Source organism: Giraffa tippelskirchi, chromosome X (genome assembly GCF_054371585.1).
Source record: "Giraffa tippelskirchi isolate mGirTip1 chromosome X, T2T-mGirTip1v1.2.pri, whole genome shotgun sequence".
Taxonomy (NCBI): Eukaryota; Metazoa; Chordata; class Mammalia; order Artiodactyla; family Giraffidae; genus Giraffa; species Giraffa tippelskirchi.
The window spans coordinates 88,829,177-88,852,405 of record NC_137289.1 but is presented as its reverse complement, the minus strand read 5'-3'; the positions used below and the strand labels follow the sequence as shown (position 1 = coordinate 88,852,405).

At 37.9% G+C, this 23,229-nt stretch overlaps 1 protein-coding gene and 1 pseudogene across 5 annotated transcripts in view; one reads left to right on the top strand and one right to left on the bottom strand.

Annotated features, from left to right (window-relative positions):
• The window catches only part of KIF4A (kinesin family member 4A), a 129,594-nt gene that overhangs the window by 2,718 nt on the left and 103,647 nt on the right, over window positions 1-23,229 (top strand). For 4 of the 5 annotated variants that reach the window (XR_014075961.1, XM_081566336.1, XM_081566333.1 and 1 more), the window contains exons 4-7: window positions 3,137-3,327; window positions 4,663-4,755; window positions 7,238-7,404; window positions 7,635-7,729. Coding sequence is in view for 4 of the 5 variants with exons in the window: in XM_081566336.1 (XP_081422462.1) it covers window positions 3,137-3,327; window positions 4,663-4,755; window positions 7,238-7,404; window positions 7,635-7,729 (546 nt within the window). In the remaining variant the exon portion in view is untranslated. The remainder of the gene's footprint in view (window positions 1-3,136; window positions 3,328-4,662; window positions 4,756-7,237; window positions 7,405-7,634; window positions 7,730-23,229) is intronic. The other variant, XM_081566335.1, reaches the window with a different exon arrangement.
• Window positions 773-1,873, bottom strand: LOC145536482 (zinc finger protein Pegasus pseudogene; annotated as a pseudogene).

The following is a 23,229-nucleotide window of genomic DNA, read 5'->3' as shown; positions in this document are numbered from 1 at the left end:
TAGTTTATAGTTCTGAAAAAAAATCTGAACTAAAATGCTCTTTCAAAACATCTTTAGTTGTCAGAAAAAAAAAAGTGTTTGGCCCAGAATATACAGTTAATAAACTGGTTTTAGCATGAGAGGTCCTCCTTTTTGTTTAATGAAAGCTTTCATTTTCTAGTTTGTGGTATTGCTTTTATATGAAGAATAAGTAGAAAAAAAATAAACACAAAAGTGTCAAAATGACAGGATCCTGTTTATGACAATATATACATACAAGGGCCAAGTTACACATTTGGAAGTGACTGCTCTAAAACTAATCTGAGCTGTAAGTGCTAAAAGCAACAGCAGAACAGACTGCAGACTTTAGATTCACACGCTTCAGATTGACAAGGAGAGTTATGTGGAGAAACTCCTTGATGCTGCTATTTCAAAAGTGCAGTGGAGATTAGTTTAGATTAGATATTCAACCACAAGAACTCATTCTAATGGCTTTGTAGCATTTGGAAGAGAGGGCAGAAGGTACATTAACTTGGCACTTTGGGGTTTTTGTGGACATATACCACCAATATTTCCCTTTCACTTACTGTAAGTATAAAAGTACTTTTTAGTTAATACTTAATAGTTAAAATGTTTGCTTTAAGGAGCCAGTAACACTTTCAAGATTTGAATCAAATTAAAAAAAATTTGCAAAGTACACAGAAACCAGGAGTTAGTAACAATGTATTTTATTGTTTGACCAAGCTGTCCTTAGAGTAAGCTAGTTATTACACAATGTAAAAATGACAGCCTCCTATTCAAAATTATTTACTTTAGATTTATATAGCAGGGAGGGAGCTAGAGTGCTCGGCTGGCTGTTTCCCATGCTCAGACCTACTCGTGTGGGCACTTGGTTCACTGCTTAGATCTCCCACCAGGCTGTAGTTCCTCTGACTGTGTGACGGCCAAGGTTCAGGGCTGGTGGGAGAGGAACTCTAAGGGATACTTGCTAACGCGACAGAAACTAATGCCTGGATAGAGGGCTGCTGCATCAGTGAAAGGCTTCTTGTTGGTGCAGGGAACTACATCAGGGGGTGTGAGGTTTTGGTTTTCAGGTGGCAAACTGGACAACTGTCCTGCTAGAGTTGAGAGCTGGTTTAATGGGTTGTCAACCATGAGTTCTTGGGGGTCTCTTGGCAGGCCCCCTGTTGGTGTGGTTTTTACCATACTTTCATAGAAGTCAGTCTGGATATTTGGGATTTCATGGGTAAAATCATTAAGGTAGTCTGGCTCCTGAACCACCGTGAAAGGTGGGCTTAAGTTGATTAGTGCTCTTCTGCTATAGCTCAGATCGCTAATTTTCTTCTGTAAACCCCCGCACATTCTCTTGCTGCTTAAGGAAGACCTAGTAGCTTTAACCCAGTACCATTTTAGATTTGTGCTTTTGATGATGAGACAGGATACTTCAATCACTGCAGCAAAAGGAACACAATCCACATTTGTATGGTTTTTCTCCTATATAGAAACACATATGGGCTTCCAGATGACAATCATAGGCAGATGCAAATGGGCATAAGTGACATCAATGAAGTTTCTCACCTGTGTGGATTTAAATGTGTTCAGTGAGCCGGGTGGTGCCTTTGCTGGCATAGTTGCAGTATCGACACTTGAGCTTTCCATCAAAGGTCCTTTCAAACCCATTTACTAACATTCCTGAGTTTTCATCCAAGGAAACTTCAACAAATGGGTGATTGAGTCCATTTTGATCACCATCTGTTCCAGCTCCCTGAAGAGCCTCTGCTTCTTTGTCCCCACTAACTGATCCAGAAATCATGTTGACCTGATGAGTCTGCTGAGTCAGGTATTCCTGGAAATCTTTCACGAAGTCCAAAGGCTCTGGTTTCTTTTCACTCATCTTTGTTTTTGAGATATTTATATGGAGCTTACAGTTCGTTATACCTTTTCACCCCAAATCAATTCCCCCCTTTTCTTGCCACTCCAACATTGATGAAATGTAGAGTAATTGAAATTTACTCTGGAGACACACCAAGGGACTCCAGAAGGCAATGGAGGGAATTCCAACTAAACTGAAAAGCCATACAGAGTTCACTTGACAGCCACACTGAGTAACCCCCACCACCTTGTTCAACGCTGCTGCTGTCATCATCAGTGTCTTCGTCACTGCTGCCACCCTGTTTGTGTGTCTCCAGTTCCCTTACTTTCATATTCTTAACTTGGGAAACTATGGGAATTATAGTCTTTAGAGGCAATATAAAGTAGAAAGTGATTTCAGTATATATATGTTTGGTTAATATTGCTCTCAGCTGCAAAGATAAAGCCAGTATTTTTCAGTCAGCTCAACAGCACCCTGAGTTTTTTGTAAAAAGTGCTGAAACTTGATTTCCCCAGTTATTAGTATATATACATATCTGTGATATTGCAGATGATTATGAAATGTTATTCTCTTGCCCCAGAGTCATGCCAGTTGATATTAGCAATCTATTACAGTGAAAATATCAATGTAACATCTTAAGATCTTCCAGAACATCAAGGTCTTCATTTAGATGTAAGTTCTCTCAAAAAGGGAAAAAAAAAAAAAAGGACATACATCACATTGAATCATACTTAAATGATGACATTTCTATGAGGAACCTGATAATAGGGTCCAAATGCAGTCTGAAAATTCAGATAGGAAGGGGTGCTTTCATTGACTGTAAAAACCAACTTTGTTACCTTTTCAAATGAAGACTTTGTTAATCAAAGAAATACACGTTGGAATCCCTTCTAGCTGTGCATTTTCTAAGACTTCCATTTAATTCCCATAATTTAGAATTGTTCAGGTAGAAAGCAAAATTCTAAAACCCTGAATGGCTTTTAGACAGTGACTTGGTCACTGTCATTATCTCAGTCATATCTTTAAGTGTTTTACTTCCTAGCTTTTAAGAGCTATCAAGAGAAGCACACATTTGGGTTTGATATCTTTCTTCTTTGCTTATATGGAGTAGTGCAAAGTCATGGCACCCATATAATTTTTCTTTGTGTCTGACATTCCCAAGAGACCCTTGTGGTCAGAGAGCAGTCTCAGTTCTGCTACAAGTAATTACTGAAGGAAATGGAGGGTATTGATTGGGTGAAAATATTTGAGCCATCACTACACATGTGACTTCTGTTTTGCCAGGATACAATGCAACCGTCCTGGCCTATGGGCAGACTGGCTCTGGAAAAACCTATTCGATGGGAGGTGCATATACTGCAGAGCAAGAAAATGAACCAACAGTTGGGGTCATTCCTAGGGTAATACAAATGCTCTTCAAAGAAATTGATAAAAAGAGTGACTTCGAATTTACTCTGAAAGTATCATACTTGGAGGTAAATGATTTATCTTTATTCTGAATTCAAATTTATCTTTGGGTGGAAAAATAAATGCAAATTGGATTTTTCCTGGTATGACTCAAATTAATAAATTGAATTTTTAGTAAATTACATTTTAATAAATTGATAGTGAAAACTTACTGGCTCAGTTGGATCTGGCTCTCACCCAGTTCTTTCCTTGTCAGAATAGTCTGTTTAATCTGATTGTTAGAGAAGTCGGCATTCCCATGTAAAAAGAAGATAGGAATACTTTGAGTTTGGCCTCTATTATTGGTTCCCTGTAGAGTCTTTAGAAAAATATTTGATATCCCTTTACTGTTTTGAGGCTTGAGTGATCAGGCTGCTACTCCATGAAGAATGTTTATAAAAATTGGGTGAAGTATTGAGCTGTGTAAGTAATGATAGAGTGTTTATTCAACGGATATTTATTGAGTACCTACTGTGTTACAGGCCCTGTTCTAGGTATTTGGGATATATCAGTGAACAAAACATAAAGTCCCTGCCTTTGTGGATATTTTCATTCTAGTATATAGTAGTATACAAATAGACTGACCAATTACATCTAGCCCTCATGATACCAGAAACACATACCTAGAGAACTTAAAACTTCTGATAATCTACCTGGTTGATTCCATAGCAGTGATAAGACGTCTTATCTTTAAGGAGCAGTAAATCATACTTGGAGGTAAATGATTTATCTTTATTCTGAATTCAAATTTATCTTTGGGTGGAAAAATAAATGCAAATTGGATTTTTCCTGGTATGACTCAAATTAATAAATTGAATTTTTAGTAAATTACATTTTAATAAATTGATAGTGAAAACTTACTGGCTCAGTTGGATCTGGCTCTCACCCAGTTCTTTAATTACTATTAAATGTATATAATTTAACAAACAAACATGGTGCTTACTATGAAACAGTACTTAAAGTTCTGGTTGTTGTTGAAATATTCATTGTCATTCACCCTCCGATAAGGACCTGTTACTTACATTTTAACAAAATCGGTGAAGGTGATGTTGTTATGACCATCAAAGAACTGAATTTAGATACCCATGTAACTTTTCATTGTGTCTACTATTCCTAAGAAGTTCACTCTCAAGATAGCAGTTTTAATTTTGTTACAAGTAATAAATGTGAATTTATTCTTATAAGTATCAATGATTACATTTAGGGTTAAAACCCTTTTCTTAATTATAAAAAATATGTTTGTTGCAAAAAAAAAATTTTAATACAGAAAGTCAAAGAATTTTAGAAATCACCTGTGGTCCCACAATTCCTTGATTACCACTGTTAACATCTTGTTTTTACTACTTTGTTTTCAATAATGCCAGATTTACAATGAAGAAATCTTGGATCTTCTATGCCCATCTCGTGAGAAAACCTCTCAAATAAATATACGGGAGGATCCTAAGGAAGGCATAAAGGTGTGTTTGTCTCCCATTTGATGTTATTTTAAAATGTTGGCCATTTCTAATGTTCACACTCCCATTATTTGCCACTGTGGTTTTAAATGACTGTTAGCACCTCAGTCTCTTAGGTTCTGTCTGGTCCTAATTCCCTTTGTTAATCTAGAATTCCTAGATGGGAACTCTTGTGGGGAAGGAAGTTTTACCACCTTCTCATTACCTGTTGCTGCTGCTGCTGCTAAGTCGCTTCAGTTGTGTTTGACTCTGTGCAACCCCATAGACGGCAGCCCACCAGGCTCCTCTGTCCCTGGGATTCTCCAGGCAAGAATACTGGAGTGGGTTGCCATTTCCTTCTCCATATTACCTCTTGAAGGAATGCTAATATCAATTAAATATTTATTGGCTATTTACAGAGTTCTGAGGCTGGGCTGTCCGGTATGGTAGTCACCAGCCACAAATGGCTATTTAAACTTAAATGAACTGCAATTGAATATAGTTTGAAATTCAGTCTCAGTCACACCAGCCACATATCAAGTGCTCATGTGACTAGTGGCTACTGTATTAGATAGCACAGATATAGAACATGGTCATAGTAAATTTTGTTAGCCCTGTAATAGACATTGTGCTTGATCTCTGTAAGGATATTTAGAAAGTAAGATGACACAAAAAATTTGAGTTTACCATAGGAAGAAGAGATCACTTATTTGAGAGGCTTCTGTCACACGGTATAGATGTAGGCTGAGGACCTGTAGCTGAACAAAGTTTGAGGCAAGGTTGGGAGTTTTGTATATGGAAGTGGGCCAAATCCAGAAGCCAGTGTTGAAAACAGGCAGAGTTTGGTTCTAGCAGCAGCTTGAGAATTCAGCAGTGGGAGAATTTGAGGAGGGGAGTAGATAAGAATAGGGTAGTGCAGACTTAGGACAACTTGGTAAAATAATACCTTATCCATCTCCCTCTCCTTCTTCTTCTCTCTGCACCAAAAGTTGAAATTTAGGCTGCAGGTGCCTGAGAGGCAGGTGCCTGTGCTTCTGAAATTTTTTTCCTTCTGAGCCGTTAAGTCATTAGCCAGGCACTAAGGCAGAGCTTGAAGGGTCAGACCTATTTTGAAAGCCTGATAAGCGTGGAATACAGGAAGGCAATTTGCATGGTGGGGATAAGAAACCTGGGTAAAATGCATGCTATCATCAGAAAGAATGTTGGTACTTAGCCAGCTCTTGACCGACTAAGATCTTCTGTGTGTCTAAACTATACTAGAGCAGGAATTAAATCCCAAACACTATTTGAGGGGAAATTTGCAATACAGAGAAGTGTGAATTTCTGATTCAAATTGTGGTGGTTAAGGAAAAGTTTGTAAGTACTGTTCAGATGGGATGGATGGAAAGAAATAAAGAAGTAAGGGCATTCTTGTAGTAAGGAATAGCTTAAAGCAGGAAAGCAGAAAATATACTCATGGGGGTCGTAAGACTAGGTCAGTCTGTCTGGATCAGAGGATATGTCTTAGGAACTAATAGGAGCTATGTTAAGACCAGATTATGAAGCCAGACTAAAGAGCTTAGTTTCTATCCCTGTGAATAGTATATAAGCTACTTAATACTTCCAGTGGCTACTTTTATCAAGTTTTTATCTTAGGTGTATATCTCTGACTAAGTTAGCTCCTGGGAGGTTAGGAGAATATCTTAAAGTCTCTTTGTACTCTCATTATTTCACATGGGGCTTAGGAGTTTGATGACATTTTAGGAAGCAGGATTTTCAGAAGGCTAAACAAGAGTGAATTGAAAAGGAGAGACTAGGATGAGGGAGGACAATTTGGGGAAATTGCCTTATTTTTCAGGCATGTGAAATAATATGGATCTGGATTAGACAGGTAGATATGGAAAGGAAAAGGAAGCAATGGATTCAAAAGAAGAATTATGGAGAGTTGGTGATAGATGAAATATAGAGGAAGAGGAGGAATTAAAGGCAAATCTGAAGTTTTGAGAATAGAGATCTAGAAATGAAGAAGTAGTGGAGAGAATCACTGTTGGTGGAAGGAAGATGAGTTTGGTTTTGAAATGTAGGACTAGAAATTAGGGCCACAAATGTTGATTTGGGAGTTATGGCATACTAAAATCGTAGCATATTGGGGCTAGAAGGGACTTCATTATCATCTAGTTCAATCTCCAGAGGCTCCAGGAGATTTTAACTTGTGCAGATTCTCCTGGGCAGATACAGTACCAAGCCTAGGACCCTGTTTTCCTAATCCAGTGGAAGTTGTACCATGCTATTTACCCTAGTGAAAATGAAGTATAAAATGGGCCCAAGATATAGGAAAGAACATAGGGCCACACGGAGGAGAAAGTAGCACAGAGAAATACTACAGCTATTTGTGCTGCCCTTACTGTTCTTAGGGCCAAAGGTTACCTTCACTTGGGGCTCCCTGGAAGGCACTTATCCACTGCTACCCTAAAATGATACAGTATTTGAAGTTGAATTATAAGAGTTTTTTCTTTCTCTGAATTAGATTGTGGGACTCACTGAGAAGACTGTTTTCATTGCTCTGGATACTGTTTCCTGTTTGGAACAGGGCAACAACTGTAGGACTGTGGCCTCCACAGCTATGAACTCCCAGTCATCTCGATCTCATGCCATCTTCACAATCTCCATAGACCAAAGAAAGAAAAGTGACAAGTAAGTTACAGTTTAAAGAGTTAAGATTTTTAATGTTAGTTCTACTTAAGTTGAGTAATAGGTTGCTTCTTGATTTGACAAATAATCAAACATCAGTACTCTGAGCACTAGTAATGAATCGATCCATTTAGACTGACTTGAAAGAAAATGAGAGCAGGCAGATGAGCCTTGATACTCACCTACCCTCAAAGTTGTGTACCGTTCTCACTTACGTACTATTATTTTCATAGGAATAGCAGCTTTCGCTCCAAGCTGCATCTCGTAGACCTTGCTGGATCAGAAAGACAGAAGAAAACCAAGGCTGAAGGGGATCGTCTAAAAGAGGGTGAGAGTAATTAAGGCCACAGTCATAGATAAAAACCTCTAATACTCTCATTGCTATTGTTGGTGTCTTGACTGGAATATTTCAGGTCACATTCTAACGTTTGATGCTGATTTCAGAAATAGTGAAAAACTGTTTCTTTCCCTTGCACTAATTTCCTAATTTAGGTATGAGATTTGGATCTGGTCCTTGGTTTGATTTCATCTGGCCCAGGCAAGTTTCAGTTTTTCTTTTGTTTTATCCCCAACTACTTATAATTAAAATCAGTATACTGATTGTGTCACTCCAAGTATTCACTATTCTTCCCCAGATGTTGTCACTTATAAACCTCATCAGCATGGTTTCCATATCTTCATTTAAGTTGTTAGATATAAATGATGATGCTCCTAAGGCTAGAAGAACCCCATGGTGTATGCTATTAATATTAGAAACCTTCATCCAGCATGCTAGTGACCTGTAATCTGCATGCTTTGGGAATGGTCTTTCAAGCAATTATTAATCTAGCTAACAAAAATTAACAACCAGCTCCCATTTCTCAATTTATACTTATTTATCTTTTATCTCATAAAAGATTTTGTCAAATGCCTTGCCAATATCCAGATATACTATGTCTACCATATTTCTCAGGGCTACCATCTTACTAACAGTGCAAAAAAGAAATAAGGATTAGCCTAAATTGACTAGTGCTTATTCTTCCATTTCTAGGTTCTTGCAAGCCATCCCTGTAATAATCCATCCCTGTAATAATCCATCCCTGTAATAATCTAGAAGACTTATATCAAACTTACTGGTCTGTAATTTATGGAATTAACTTAACCTTTTTTTTTTCTGAAAATTGAAATTACATCTGCCCACTCTTCTGGAACATCCTTCTCTGTGATTCCTCAAGTATCACTGACATAGCTTCAGCATTCTTGTTTGAAATTACTCATAGTTCCCTCAGCTATAATTCATCTGGTCCAAGATATTTGAACTCTTATTAAAGTAGTTGAGTTCTCGCTTACTACTTCTTTACTCATATTGGGCTTCAGTTCCCTCTTGGGAACTGAAAAGGCAGAAACAGAAATAGTAATTGAGGAATTTTACCTCTTTGTCATTTATCATTATTATGCTGCTGACACAGGGTAGAGACCTATTTCTTCCTCATTCAGCTTTTTGTTCTGAATATATTTAAAAGTGCCCTTTTTGTACTATGTTTGTGCTTTTGAGATTTATCCTTCTTAAGACTATTTTTAAAGGTTCTTGTGGCTCCTTTATCTTTTTTTAGGTGTACAGTTCTGAGGGTTTTTTTAAAAACAGCTTTATTGAGATATAATTCACATGCCATAAAATTCACCCATTTTAAACTGTACATTTCAACGGACTTTTGTATATTCAGAGTTGTGCAACCATCACCACAATCTAATTTTAGAACATTTTCATCACCCCCCCAAAAAAACTCATACCCATTAGCACTCACTCCCCATCCACACCCCCTTCTTTAGCCCTAGGCAACCATTAACCTATATTCCGTATAAATGGAATCACATAACTTCTGGTCTCTTGTGACTGTCTTATTTCACTTAACATAAGGTTTTCAAGGATCATCCATGTTACAGTGTGTATCATTACTTCATTCCCTTTTATTGCTGAATCATATTCCATTATACAGATATACAACATTTTGTTTGTCCGTTCGTCAGTTGTATCCAATTTGACTATTTTGAATATTGCTCTGTGAACATCTATGTGTAATTTTTTATGAGGACAAATGTTTTAATTTCTCTTTAGATATAACCTAGGAGTGTTATACCTGGGTCATATGATAGCTGTTTATATTTCTTTAAAATATTAACATGTGATGAATATGCCATAAAACTCACTTTTTTAAAGTGTACAATTCAGTGACTTTTTAGTATATTCACAAGGTTGTACAACCATCGCTACAATAAATTTTAGAATATTTCATCATCCTCAAAAGAAACACCCATTAGTAGTCACTCATTTTTTTCCATTGTCTACCTCCCCCCACCCCACCTCCAGGCAGTGACTAATCTTTCTGTCTTTATGGATTTGCCTATTCCGGACATTTCATATAAATGTAATCATACAATATGTGAGCTTTTGTGACTGTATTCTTTCATTAACATCTTTGCTGGGTTCATTCCTCTTATAGCAGGTATCAGTACTTCTTCCTTTTATTGCCAAACAGTATTCTACCACACGAATATATTAAGTTTTTATGTATCCATTCATTTGTTGATGGACATTGGGGTTGTTTCCACTTTTGGTTATTATGAATAATGCTGCTATGAGCACTGGTGTACAGGTTTTCCTGTGGATATATGTTTTCATTTCTCTTGGGTATATACCTAAGTGGAATTGCTCAAATGATAATTCTATATTTGACTTTTTGAAGAACTGCCAGACTGTTTTTCATAGTAACTGTACCATTCTACTTTTTTACCAGCAATATATAAGGATTGTAATTTCTCCAAATTCTTAGTTGTTTTATTATGTCTTTAATTATAGCCATCCTAGTGGCTATGAAGTGGTATCTTATTGTGGTTTGGGTTTGCATTTCCTTGACAGCTAATAATGCTTTGTGAGCTTCTCAGCAATGTGTGTATCTTCTTTGGAAAAACGTCCATTCAGATTCTTTGCCCATTTCTTAAATTGGGTTATTTATCTTTTTATTATTGAATTGTGTGTGTTCTTTATATATTCTAGATACTAGCCCATTATCTGGAGAAGGCAATGGCACCCCACTCCAGTACCCTTGCCTGGAAACTCCCATGGATGGAGGAGCCTCGTAGGCTGCAGTCCATGGGGTCGCAAAGAGTCGGACACGACTGAGCTACTTCACTTTCACTTTTCACTTTCATGCATTGGAGAAGGCAATGGCAACCCACTCCAGTGTTCTTGCATGGAGAATCCCGGGGACGGGGAAGCCTGGTTGGCTGCCGTCTATGGGGTCATACAGAGTTGGACACGACTGAAGCGACTTAGCAGCAGCAGCAGCAGCCTGTTATCAGTTACATGCTTTGCAAATGTTTTCTTCCATTCTTTGGGTTGCTTTTTCAGCTTTTTGAAGGTATCCTTTGAAGCACACATTTAGGATTCTTTGATGAATTCCATTCATTTGTTTTTTTCTCTTATTTCTTGTGTTTGGTGTCATCTAAAAAGTCGTTGCCTAATCCAAGGTCACAAAGATTTATGTCTCTATTTTCTTCTAAGAGTTTTGTAGTTTTATGTGTTAAATACAGATCTGAGATCTATTTTGAGTTAAATTTTTTAAAAGATTTATTATGTATTTATTTTTGGCTGCACTGGGTCTTCATTGCTGTGCATGGGCTTTCTCTTGTTGCAGCGAGCAGGGGATCCTCTTTGTCGCGGTGCACAGGCTTCTCATTTTGGTGGCTTCTCTTGTTGCAGAGTGGAGGCTCTAGGCATGCCAGCTTCAGTAGGTGCAGTGCATGGGCTCAGTAGTTGTGGCTCTCAGGAGTACAGAGTCAATAGTGCGGCACAGGGACTTAGTTGCTCCGCGACATGTAGGATCTTCCTGGACCAGGGATTGAATCTGTGTCCCCTGCATTAGCAGGCAGATTCTTAACCACTAGGCAGCCAGGGAAACCTTTGAGTTAACTTTTATATGTGGTGTAAAGTGGCAGTCCAAACTTTTATCTTTTGCATGTAGATATTCAGTTATCCCAGCATCTTTTGTTGAAAAGACTATTCTTTACCCATTGAATTGTCTTGGCATCCTTGTCAAGGAACAGTTGGAATCTCAGTTCTATTCCATTGATATATATATAGAGATATATCCTTATGCCGTTACTACACTGTCCTGATTACTGTAGCTTTGTAATAAGTTTTGAAATTGAGAAGTGTGAGGGCTCTACCTTTGTTCTTTTTCAAGATTGTTTAGGCTATTCTGTGTCCTTTGAATTTTCATATGAATGTTAGAGTCAGCTTGTCATATTCTGCAAAGAAGTCAGCTGGGGTTTTTACAGGGCTTGTGTTGAAATTGTAGATCAATATAGGAAATATTGGTGTCTTTCAATTTTTTCAAGTATTTCAGTTCATAAACATCAGATGTCTTTCCATTTATTTAGGTCTTGTTTAATATCTTTCAATAGTGTTTTTTTTTTTAATTTTCAGAGTACAAGTTTTACACTACTTTTGTTAAATTTATTGCTAAATATTTTGTTCTTTTCAATGCAATGCTTTTGTAAATGGAACTGTTTTTACTTAATTTCATTTTCAAATTATTTATTGAGCTTTTATATTGATCTTGTGTTTGCAAGCTTGCTGAACTTGTTATTTCTAATAGTTTTTTAATGGATTCTCTAGGATTTCTATTTACAAAGTCATGTCATGTGTGAACAGAGATAGTTTTACTTCTTTCTGGTCTGGATACCTTTATTTCCTTTTCTTACCTAATTCTCCTGGCTAGAACCTTCAGTATGGTGTGGAATAGAAGTGGTGTAAGTGGATGTCGTTGTCCAGTTCCCGATCTTAGGGGAAAAGCATTCAATCTTTTACTGTTAAGACCGATGTTAGCTGTGGATTTTTCATAGATTCCCCCTAGCAAGTTGAGGAAATTCCTTTCTATACCTAGTTTGTTGAGTGTTTTAATCATGAATTTGTCAAATGTTTTTTTCATCATCTATTGACATGATCACATTATTTTCTGTTCTGTCAACATGGTGTATTGCGTTAATTGATTTTTGGGTGCTGAACCATCTTGTACTCCTTAAATAAATCTAACTTATTGTTTTTATACCTCTTGTGACTTGACTGGACTAATTCTATAATTCCCTGAGGTTTGTGGCCACAGAAGTATATGCTCAGTTAGTCCCTTGGACTGCAAGGAGATACAATCAATCCATCCTAAAAGAGATCAATCCTGGGTGTTCACTGGAAGGTCTGATGTTGAAGCTGAAACTCCAATACTTTGGCCTCCTCATGCGAAGGGTTGACTCATTGGAAAAGACCCTAATGCTGGGTAGGATTGAGGGTGGGAGGAGAAGGGGACGACAGAGGATGAGATGGTTGTATGGCATAACCGACTCAATGGACATGGGTTTAGGTAGACTCCGGGAGTTGGTGATGGACAGAGAGGCCTGGCGTGCTGCAATTCATGGGATCGCAAAGAGTCAGACACGACTGAGCGACTGAACTGAACTGAATGATTGGTCATACGTGCAAGTGTGCGTGCTAAGTTGCATCAGTCATGTCCAACTCTTTGTAATGCTATGGACTGTAGCCCGCCAGGCTCCTCTGTCCATGGGATTCTCTAGGCAAGAATACTGGAGTGGCCTCCTCCAGGGGATCTTCCAGACCCAGGAATGGAACCCTCATCTCTTACGTCTCTGCATTGACAGGCAGGCTCTTTACCCCTAGCGCCTCTTGGGAAGCCCAATGATTGGTCTCATTTCCTTCAATGCCTTGAGCCTATAACTCTCTTCCAGCATTTTCCTAGGGCTCTGAGTTTGTGTTGGGGCTTACCTTCAATGCCCAGGTTCTTTATAACTCTGTCTTAGTTTTTACTTCTTGAGCAGAGCCTCAAAGTCAGCCAGAGGTATAAAATGAGGGCCTTTTAGGTCTTTCCTGAGCATGCATACAGCTTTCTAGCTCTCCAGCAATATATCAGAGCTTTTTTAAAGTCCCCAGTGGACATTTCACTCCCCAGATCTTCCTTTTAAGTTTTCAGCCAGGCTCTTGTTTGACCATGGCTTATTAAGTCTGGTGTGTATCATCACCAGATATTTTTATATGCATGTATATGCATGGGCTGCCCTTGTGGCTCAGCATTAAAAGAATTCACCTGCAATGCAGGGGAAGCAGGTTCAATCCCTGGGTTGAGAAGATCCCCTGGAGAAGGAAATGGCAACCCACTCCAGTATTCTTGCCTGGGAAATCCCACAGACAGAGGAACCTGGTGGGCTACAGTCCCTGGAGTCACAAACAATCAGACACGACCTAGCAACTAAACAACAACAACAACAACATATATATATATCTATATATATATATATTTTTTTTGCACATTTAGTAATACATTTGCTATATGCCTTTTAAAATTTTGGCATTGCTAAATTAATTTGTTTCCTTTTAATCATACAAGTAGTGTGCATGTGTGCTAAGTTGCTTCAGTCATGTCTGACTCTTTGCAACCCAACGGACTGTAGCCCACCAGGCTCTTCTGTCCATGGGATTCTCCAGGCAAGAATACTGGAGAGGGTTGCCGTGCCCTTCTCCAGGGGATCTTCCTGTCTCAGGAATCTAACCTATGTCTCTTACGTCTTCTGCATTGACAGGTGGGTTCTTTACCACTAGCGCCACCTGGGAAGCCCCAAAGTTCATGAATCAACAAGTAGTACATGAATCAATTCCTAGTATACAAACATAAGCAATAGGATGAAGATAAAATCCCCCTTGATTTACCATCTAATTCTAATCTAGAGGTAATTACTTTTACCTGCCTGGGGGGTAGCATTCAAGATTTTTTTCTGTGTATATATTTTTATTGGTGTTTCCTGTTGTTTTTAAAGATAACTGCTATCATATTGCATATATTAGGGGTTTCCTCAATGGCTCAGCCATAAAGAATCTGCCTGCAGTGCAGGAGCCACAGGAAATGTGGGTTCAATCCCTGGGTCGGGAAGGTCCCTAGAGGAGGGCATGGCAACCCACTCCAGTATTCTTGTCTGAAGAATCCCATGGACAGAGGAGCTTGGTGGGCTACAGTCCATTGGGTTGCAAAGAGTCAGACATGACTGAAGCAACTTAGCACACATGCATACACGCAGAGCATATATTATTTTTCAGCTTGCTTTTGTCTCAGCAATATATGTTTGAACTCTGTTTGTGAAGTGTTGGTTGCTCAGTCGTGTCCGACTCTTTGTGACCCCATGGACTGTAGTCTGCCAGGATTCTCTGTCCATGGGATTTCCCAGGCAAGAATACTGGAGTGGAAAAAAAAAATACTGGAGTGGGTAGCCATTCCCTTCTCCAGGGGATCTTCCAACTCAGAACTCTGTATCAGTTTATAAGTCCTCATTTTTACAACTGTTACCTAGGATTCCAGAGTAGATTAAGTTCACTTTGTTTAACTATTCCTATTTTGATTGACATTTAGGTTGTTCAATTCTTGACTATGGCAAAATGATGCCTCAGTCAACAGCCTTGTGCATGATACACACATGAAAGTGTTCCCTAGGCTATGTACCTGGAAGAGGAATTGCTAATTTGAAGTGTATACATTTCAGGTTTTTAAATACTACTAAATATTGTCCTCCAAAATGTCTGTCTCAGTATGCACATCACCTGCAATATATGAGACTATGTTTCCCTGTACTGCTGACAGTATTGAATATTACTGATCTTTTTCATTTGTGCCTATCTTGAACATTGCATGTTATTTTTTAAAACTTGTGTTTCTCCAATTATTTATGAAATTGAGCATCTTTTCATGTTTATTCCATTTCTCTTTCTACTTTTATGAATTGCCTGCTCATGCCTTTGTTTTGTTTTCTATCAGGTTGAATTTTTCTGGTTGACTTGAGTTGTTTCTATGTTCTAGATATTAAACCTTGTTACATATGTTGCATATATTTTTCTCAGTCTCATTTTTTAACTTTGTTAATCTTATTTATTTATTTGGGTGTGCTGGGTCTTATTTGCAGCACACAGAATCTTTAGTTGTGACATGTAAGATCTAGTTCTTTGACCAGGCCCCCTGCATTGGAAGCTCGGAGTCTTAAGCCATTGTACCACCAGGGAAGTCCCTAACTTGGTTAATCTTTTGATTCATTTCTTATGTGTGTATTTCTTCCTATATAGTTTTTTCTTGAGGTAAAATTTATGTGCAATAAAATGCACATATTTTAAATACTCAATTTCTTGAGTTTTGATAGTCATATGCACTCATGCAACTACTACCCCAAACATGATAAAAAACATTTCCATCTCCCCTAGAAAATTCTTTTGTGCCTCTTTCCAGTCAATTCACCCTTCCCATATTCCACTTTAAGAAACCACTTTTCTGACTTCTATCACCGGATTAATTTTATGTGTTCTTAGACATCATATAAATGGAATCATTATTTTTTCATGTGTTTGGCTTTTGCTCAACATAAGATTTTTGGGGAAGATATTTTTCATGTACTTTCTTTGATTAATAATGTGTTCCTTTGTACTGCTGAGTAGTATTCCATTATATGATTATAATATTATTTGTTCTTCCATTTTCCTATTGATAGAAATTAGGATTATTTCCAGTTTTTAGCTATTATGAATAAGACTAATCTGAACATTCATGTACAGGTCTTTTTGTTAACATACATTTTCATTTGAGGTAGATATATGCTTAATTTTATGAGTGCCAAACAATTCTGTAATATGGTTTGTACTATTTTATACTCCAGCAATATTATGAAAGTTCCAGCTTATCACAGCTTCATAAATAAAGATATTGTCTTAGAAATTCTAGTCGGTGTCAAATCTCATCATAGTGTTTTTTGTTTTTGCTTTTTTTAGCCACACTGTGCAGCTTACGGGATCTTAGTTTCCAGACCAGGTACTGACCCTGGGCCATGGCAGTGAAAGCGTTGCATCCGAACCACTGGCCCACCAGGGAATTCCCCCCCTCCATATTTTTTTGTTTTATTTTATTCAAATACAGTTGATTTACAATATTGTGTTAATTTCTGCTGTACAGCAAAGTGAATCAGTTTATACATATTCATATTCTTTTCCATTATGGTCTATCATAGGATATTGAATATGGTTCCCTGTGCTATACAGTAGGACCTTGTAGTTTATCCATCCTATATATATAATAGTTTGCATTTATTAATCCCAAACTCCCAATTCTTCCATCCCCTAACCCCTCCTCTTGCTTCACAGCCACAAATCTATTCTCTGTGCCTGTCAGACTTTCTGTTTCATAGGTATGTTCATTTGTGTCATATTTTAGATTCTACATACAAGTGATATCATATGGTTATTTGCCTTTTTTCTTTCTGACTTACTTCACTTAGTCATCTCATCATAGTTTTAATTTGCATTTCCAAGATGACAGTGTTGAGCCCCTTTTCATGTACTTAGTTCAGTTCAGTTCAGCTCAGTCGCTCAGTCGTGTCCGACTCTTTGCGACACCATGAATCACAGCACGCCAGGCCTCCCTGTCCGTCACCAACTCCCGGAGTTTACCCAAGCTGATGTCCATCGAGTCGATGATGCCATCCAGCCATCTCATCCTCTGTCCTCCCCTTCTCCTCCCGCCCTCCATCCTTCCCAGCATCAGAGTCTTTTCCAATGAGGCAACTCTTCGCATGAGGTGGCCAAAGTATTGGAGTTTCAGCTTCGACATCAGTCCTTCCAATGAACACCCAGGGCTGATCTCCTTTAGGATGGACTGGTTGGATCTTGCAGTCCAAGGGACTCTCAAGAGTCTTCTCCAACACCACAATTCAAAAGCATCAATTCTTCAGCACTCAGCTTTCTTCACAGTCCAACTCTCACATCCATACATGACCACTGGAAAAACCATAGCCTTGACTAGATGGACCTTTGTTGGCAAAGTAATGTCTCCACTTTTTAATATGCTATCTAGGTTGATCATAACTTTCCGTCCAAGGAGTAAGCATCTTTTAATTTCATGGCTACAGTCACCATCTGCAGTGATTTTGGAGCCCCCAAAAATAAAGTCTGACACTGTTTCCCCATCTATTTCCCATAAAGTGATGGGACCAGATGCCATGATCTTAGTTTTCTGAATGTTGAGCTTTAAGCCCACTTTTTCACTCTCTTCTCTCACTTTCATCAAGAGGCTTTTTAGTTCTTCTTCACTTTCTGCCAGAAGGGTGGTGTCATCTATTGATATTTCTCCCGGCAATCTTGATTCCAGCTTGTGCTTCATCCAGCCCAGCGTTTCTCATGATGTACTCTGCATATAAGTTAAATAAGCAGGGTGACAATATACAGCCTTGATGTACTCCTTTTCCTATTTGGAACCAGTCTGTTGTCCCATGTCCAGTTCTAACTGTTGCTTCCTGACCTGCATACAGGTTTCTCAAGAGGCAGGTCAGGTGATCTGGTATTCCTATCTCTTTCAGAATTTTCCACAGTTGATTGTGATCCACACAGTCAAAGGCTTTGGCATAGTCAATAAAGCAGAAATAGATGTTTTTCTGGAACTCTCTTGCTTTTTCGATGATCCAGCAGATATTGGCAATTTGATCTCTGGTTCCTCTGCCTTTTCTAAAACCAGCTTGAACATCTGGAGGTTCATGGTTCACATATTGCTGAAGCCTGGCTTGGAGAATTTTGAGCATTACTTTACTAGCATGTGAGATGAGTGCAATTGTGCAGTAGTTTGAGGATTCTTTGGCATTGCCTTTCTTTGGGATTGGGATGAAAACTGACCTTTTCCAGTCCTGTAGCCACTGCTGAGTTTTCCAAATTTGCTGAAATATTGAGTCCAGCACTTTTCACAGCATCATCTTTCAGGATTTGAAATAGCTCAACTGGAATTCCATCACCTCCACTAGCTTTGTTCATAGTGATGCTTTCTCAGGCCCACTTGACTTCACATTCCAGGATGTCTGGCTCTAGGTGAGTGATCACACCATCATGATTATCTGGGTCGTGAAGATCTTTTTTGTACAGTTCTTCTGTGTATTCTTTCCACATGTACTTACTGTCTATTCATATATCATTTTTGGGGGGTATCCAAGTATTTTGCCTATTTTTAAAAATTGTATTATCATCTTTTTATTGATGATTTGCAGTTCTCTATATATTCTGAATTCAATCATCAGATATGTATATTTCAACTATTTTTTTCCAGTATGTGGCTTGTGTATCTTTTTATTGATACCTTTTGTTGAATAAAAATTTCACATTTTTTATTGAAGTATAATTGATTTATAATGAGTTAATTTCTGCTGTACAGCAAAGTAATTCAGTTATATATATGTATACATTCTTTTTTATATTCTTTTCCATTATAGTTTATCACAGAATATTGAATACAGTTCCCTGTGCTATAGAGTAGGACCTTGTTGTTTATCCATTCTATATATACTACTTTGCATCTGCTAGAACCAAACTAGATGGAGAAACTGTGGAAACAGTGGCTGACTTTATTTTTTTTGGGCTCCAAAATCACTGCAGATGGTGATTGCAGCCATGAAATTAAAAGACACTTACTCCTTGGAAGAAAAGTTATGACCAACCTAGACAGCATATTAAAAAGCAGACATTACTTTGCCAACAAAGGTCCGTCTAGTTAAGGCTATGGTTTTTCCAGTAGTCATGTATGGATGTGAGAGTTGGACTATAAAGAAAGCTGAGCACAGAAGAATTCGTGCTTTTGAACTGTGGTGTTGGAGAAGATTCTTGAGAGTCCCTTGGACTGCACAGAGATCCAACCAGTCCATCCTAAAGGAAATCAATCCTGAATATTCGTTGGAAGGACTGATGTTGAAGCTGAAACTCCAATATTTTGGCCACCTGATGTGAAGAACTGACTCATTGGATGAGACCCTGATGCTGGGAAAAATTGAGGGCAGGAGGAGAAGGGGACCACAGAGGATGAGATGGTTGGATGGCATCTCGGACTCAATGGACATGGGTTTGGGTGGACTCAGGGAGTTGGTGATGGACAGGGAGGCCTGGCATGCTGCAGTCCATGGGGTCGCAGAGTTGTATGCGACTGAACTGAACTGAACTGAGAACTGAACTCCCCTTCCATCCCTCCCCCACGCCCCTCCCCATTGGCAACCACAAGTCTGTTCTCTGTCTGTGAGTCTGTTTTGTAGAAAAGTTCATTTGTATCATAGTTTAGATTCCACATATAAAGGATTCATATGGTTTTCTGTCTTTCTGACTTACTTCAGTTAGTATGATAATCCCTGGGTTTATCCATGTTGCTGCAAATGGCATTATTTCATTCTTTTTTATGACTGAGTAGTATTCAGTTGTGTGTATGTACCACATCTTCATTCATTCATCATTGGACATCTGGGTTGTTTCCACATATTGGCTATTGTGAATAGTGCTGCTATGAATGTAGGGGTGCATGTATCATTTTGAATGACAGTTTTGTCTGGATATATGTCTAGGAGTGGGATTGCTGGATCAGAAGGCAACTCTATTTTTAGTTCTGTGAGGAACTTATATACTATTTTCATAGCGACTGCACCAACTTAAGTTCCTACCAACAGTGCAGGAGGGTTCCCTTTTCTCCACACCCTCTCCAGCATTTGTTATTTGTAGGCTTTTAATGATGGCCATCCTGACTGATGTGAGGTGGTATGTCACTGTAGTTTTTATTTGCACAAAAACTTTAATTTTGATGAAGTTCAGTTTTATCAACTTTTGTTTTCTTTAATGCTTAGAGCTGTTGGTATCTTGTGCAAGAAATCTTTGTATAGCCAAATTGATGAAGATAATTTCCAAAGTTGTCTGCTTGAAGCTTTATAGTTTTAGCTTTTACATTAGTTGTAAAATCTATTTTGAGTTAGTTTTTGGTTATAGACTGAGATGTGGGTTGAAGATCATCCTCTATCCACCATGAATATCCAGTTCTTCTAGCACCATTTATTAAAAAGAAACTCCTTTACTCCTTCTTTGACTTAGTATCTGAGTGTATCAAGTTGACCAGTACAATGTGTGGATCTATTTCTGGACACTATTCTGCCCTATTAGTGAATTTTTTTATTCTTAAACCTTTTATTGAATCTAGTTTGTAGTATGTTTTAATCTCTGGGAGGACAAGTTTCCCCTCACTTTTCTTTTATCAGAACTGTTTGGATTATTTTATTTCCAGGTGAATTTTAGAATCAAATTGTCAGGTGCTATGAAAAATCTTTTTGGGATTTTTGTTGAAAACCGAATTCAATTTATAATAATTGAGCCTACCCATCCATGAGCATGATCTCTCCACATTTATTCAAGTCTTCTTTTATGTCTTTCAGTAAGATTTGTAGTTTTGTTAATGTAATTATTACACCACAGATCTTGGTAGGCTTATTCTGGAATTTTATGGTTTTTGTTGCTATTTCGAATACCTCTTTTTCTATTTTATTTTCTAGTCTTGTTTAGGAAAAGTATTCATTTTCAAATTTCCATCTTATATCTAACCACATTGCTGAGTTGCTTTCTTAGTTTCTCGTAATTTGTCAGTTGTGTTTCTTGGATTTCCTAGGTAGATATTCACATTATTTTCAAATATATATTTTGGTGTCTTTCGTTTCCAATATATATATATTTTTTCATATCTGTTTTTCAGTATAAGGTTGAATAGTACCAATGATAATAACCATTCTCATCTTTTTTTCCTTTTTTAGCTCTAACCAGAATGTTGCTAGCGTTTCACCTTTATCTACTGGCAGATAGCCTTTATCAAGTTAAAGAAGTGACCTTTGAGTCATGGTTTAAGAATTACATATTTTTAAAATGAGAAATGAATATTGGATTTTATCATCGACTGGGAATTAATGAACATTTAGTATTTTCTTTTATAAATTATTGATAGAATAAATTATAAAAATAAGTTTTCTGTCATTGAATCATACTCAGTTGATCATGATAAATTACTCTTTCTGTACATTGCAAGATTTCATGTGCTAGTGTCCAATTTAGGACATTACATGTCTGTTCCTATGAGAGAGAAGTCTGTAACTTTTTTTTGAAGTATGTATATCTTGAGCCAATTTTGGTAATTTATATTTTCTTAGAAAATTATTTTGTCTGGATTGTCAAGTTTATTGATATAATACTGCATACAGATTTACTATTTTTAATCTATTCTGTAATTATGTCTCTCCTTTCAGTTCATTTGCTTACATATCTTCACTATTTTTTCCTATCATTATTTGACAGATTTGTATTTAACTGTACTTTTTCCCCTATTTAACTTTTTACTCTCAATTAATGACTTCCTCCCAGGTTATTTTATTTTGTTTTCATATATGCTTTTTATGGAGCTTCCCAGGTGGCTTAGTGGGTAAAGAATCCGCCTGCAATTCAGGAGATGCAGGAGGCGCAGTTTCAATCCCTGGGTCGGGAAATCCCCTGGAGGAGGGCATGGCAACCACTCCAGTATTCTTGCCTGGAGAATCCCATGGACAGAGGAGCCTGGCAGGCTATCGTCCATAGGGTCACAAAGAGCTGGACACAACTGAAGTGATTGAGCACACACACATGCATGCTTTTTATGGCTTCCTGAGTTAAAAGCTTAACTCTCCTCTTCCTTTTCTTTTTTAAAAAGCTTTTTCCTGTCTTTTCACCTTGCTTATAGTTTCCTTTGTTGTGCAAAAGCTTTTAAGTTTAATTAGGTCCCATTTGTTTATTTTTGCTTTTATTTCCATTACTCTGGGAGGTGGGTCATAGAGGATCCTGCTCAGAATGGGAGAAAATAATAACAAATGATGCAACTGACAAAGAATTAATCTCAAAAATATACAAGCAGCTCCTGCAGCTCAATTCTAGAAAAATAAACGACCCAATTAAAAAATGCGCCAAAGAACTAAACAGACATTTCTCTAAAGAAGACATACAGATGGCTAACAAACACATGAAAAGATGCTCAACATCACTCATTATCAGAGAAATGCAAATCAAAACCACAATGAGGTACCATCTCACGCCAGTCAGAATGGCTGCTATCCAAAAGTCTACAAACAATAAATGCTGGAGAGGGTGTGGAGAAGAAGGAACCCTCCTCTTACACTGTTGGTGGAAATGCAAACTAGTACAGCCACTATGGAGAACAGTGTGGAGATTCCTTAAAAAACTGGAAATAGAACTGCCATATGACCCAGCAATCCCACTGCTGGGCATACTCACCAAGGAAACCAGAATTGAAAGAGACACGTGTACCCCAATGTTCATCGCAGCACTGTTTACAATAGCCAGGACATGGAAGCAACCTAGATGTCCATCGGCAGATGAATGGATAAGAAAGCTGTGGTACATATACACAATGGAATGCATTTGGATCAGTTCTAATGAGGTGGATGAAACTGGAGCCTATTATACAGAGTGAAGTAAGCCAGAAAGAAAAACACCAATACAGTATACTAACGCATATATATGGAATTTAGAAAGATGGTAACGATGACCCTATATGCGAGACAGCAAAAGAGACACAGATGTTAAGAACAGTCTTTTGGACTCTGTGGGAGAAGGCAAGGATGGGATGATTTGAGAGGGTAGTGTTGAAACGTGTATATTATCATATGTGAAGCAGATCATCAGTCCAAATTCAATGCATGAGACAGGGCACTCAGGGCTGGTGCACTGGGATGACCCTGGGGGATGGAATGGGGAGGGAGATGGGAGGAGAGTTCTGGATGGGGAACACATGTGTGCCCGTGGCTGATTCATATCGATGTTTGGCAAAAACTACTACAATATTGTAAAGTAATTAGCCTCCAATTAAAATAAATAATTTTTTTTAAAAAAGCTTTTTAAGCGTGTTCAAAAGAAGCCAGGATGTTGTAATGAAT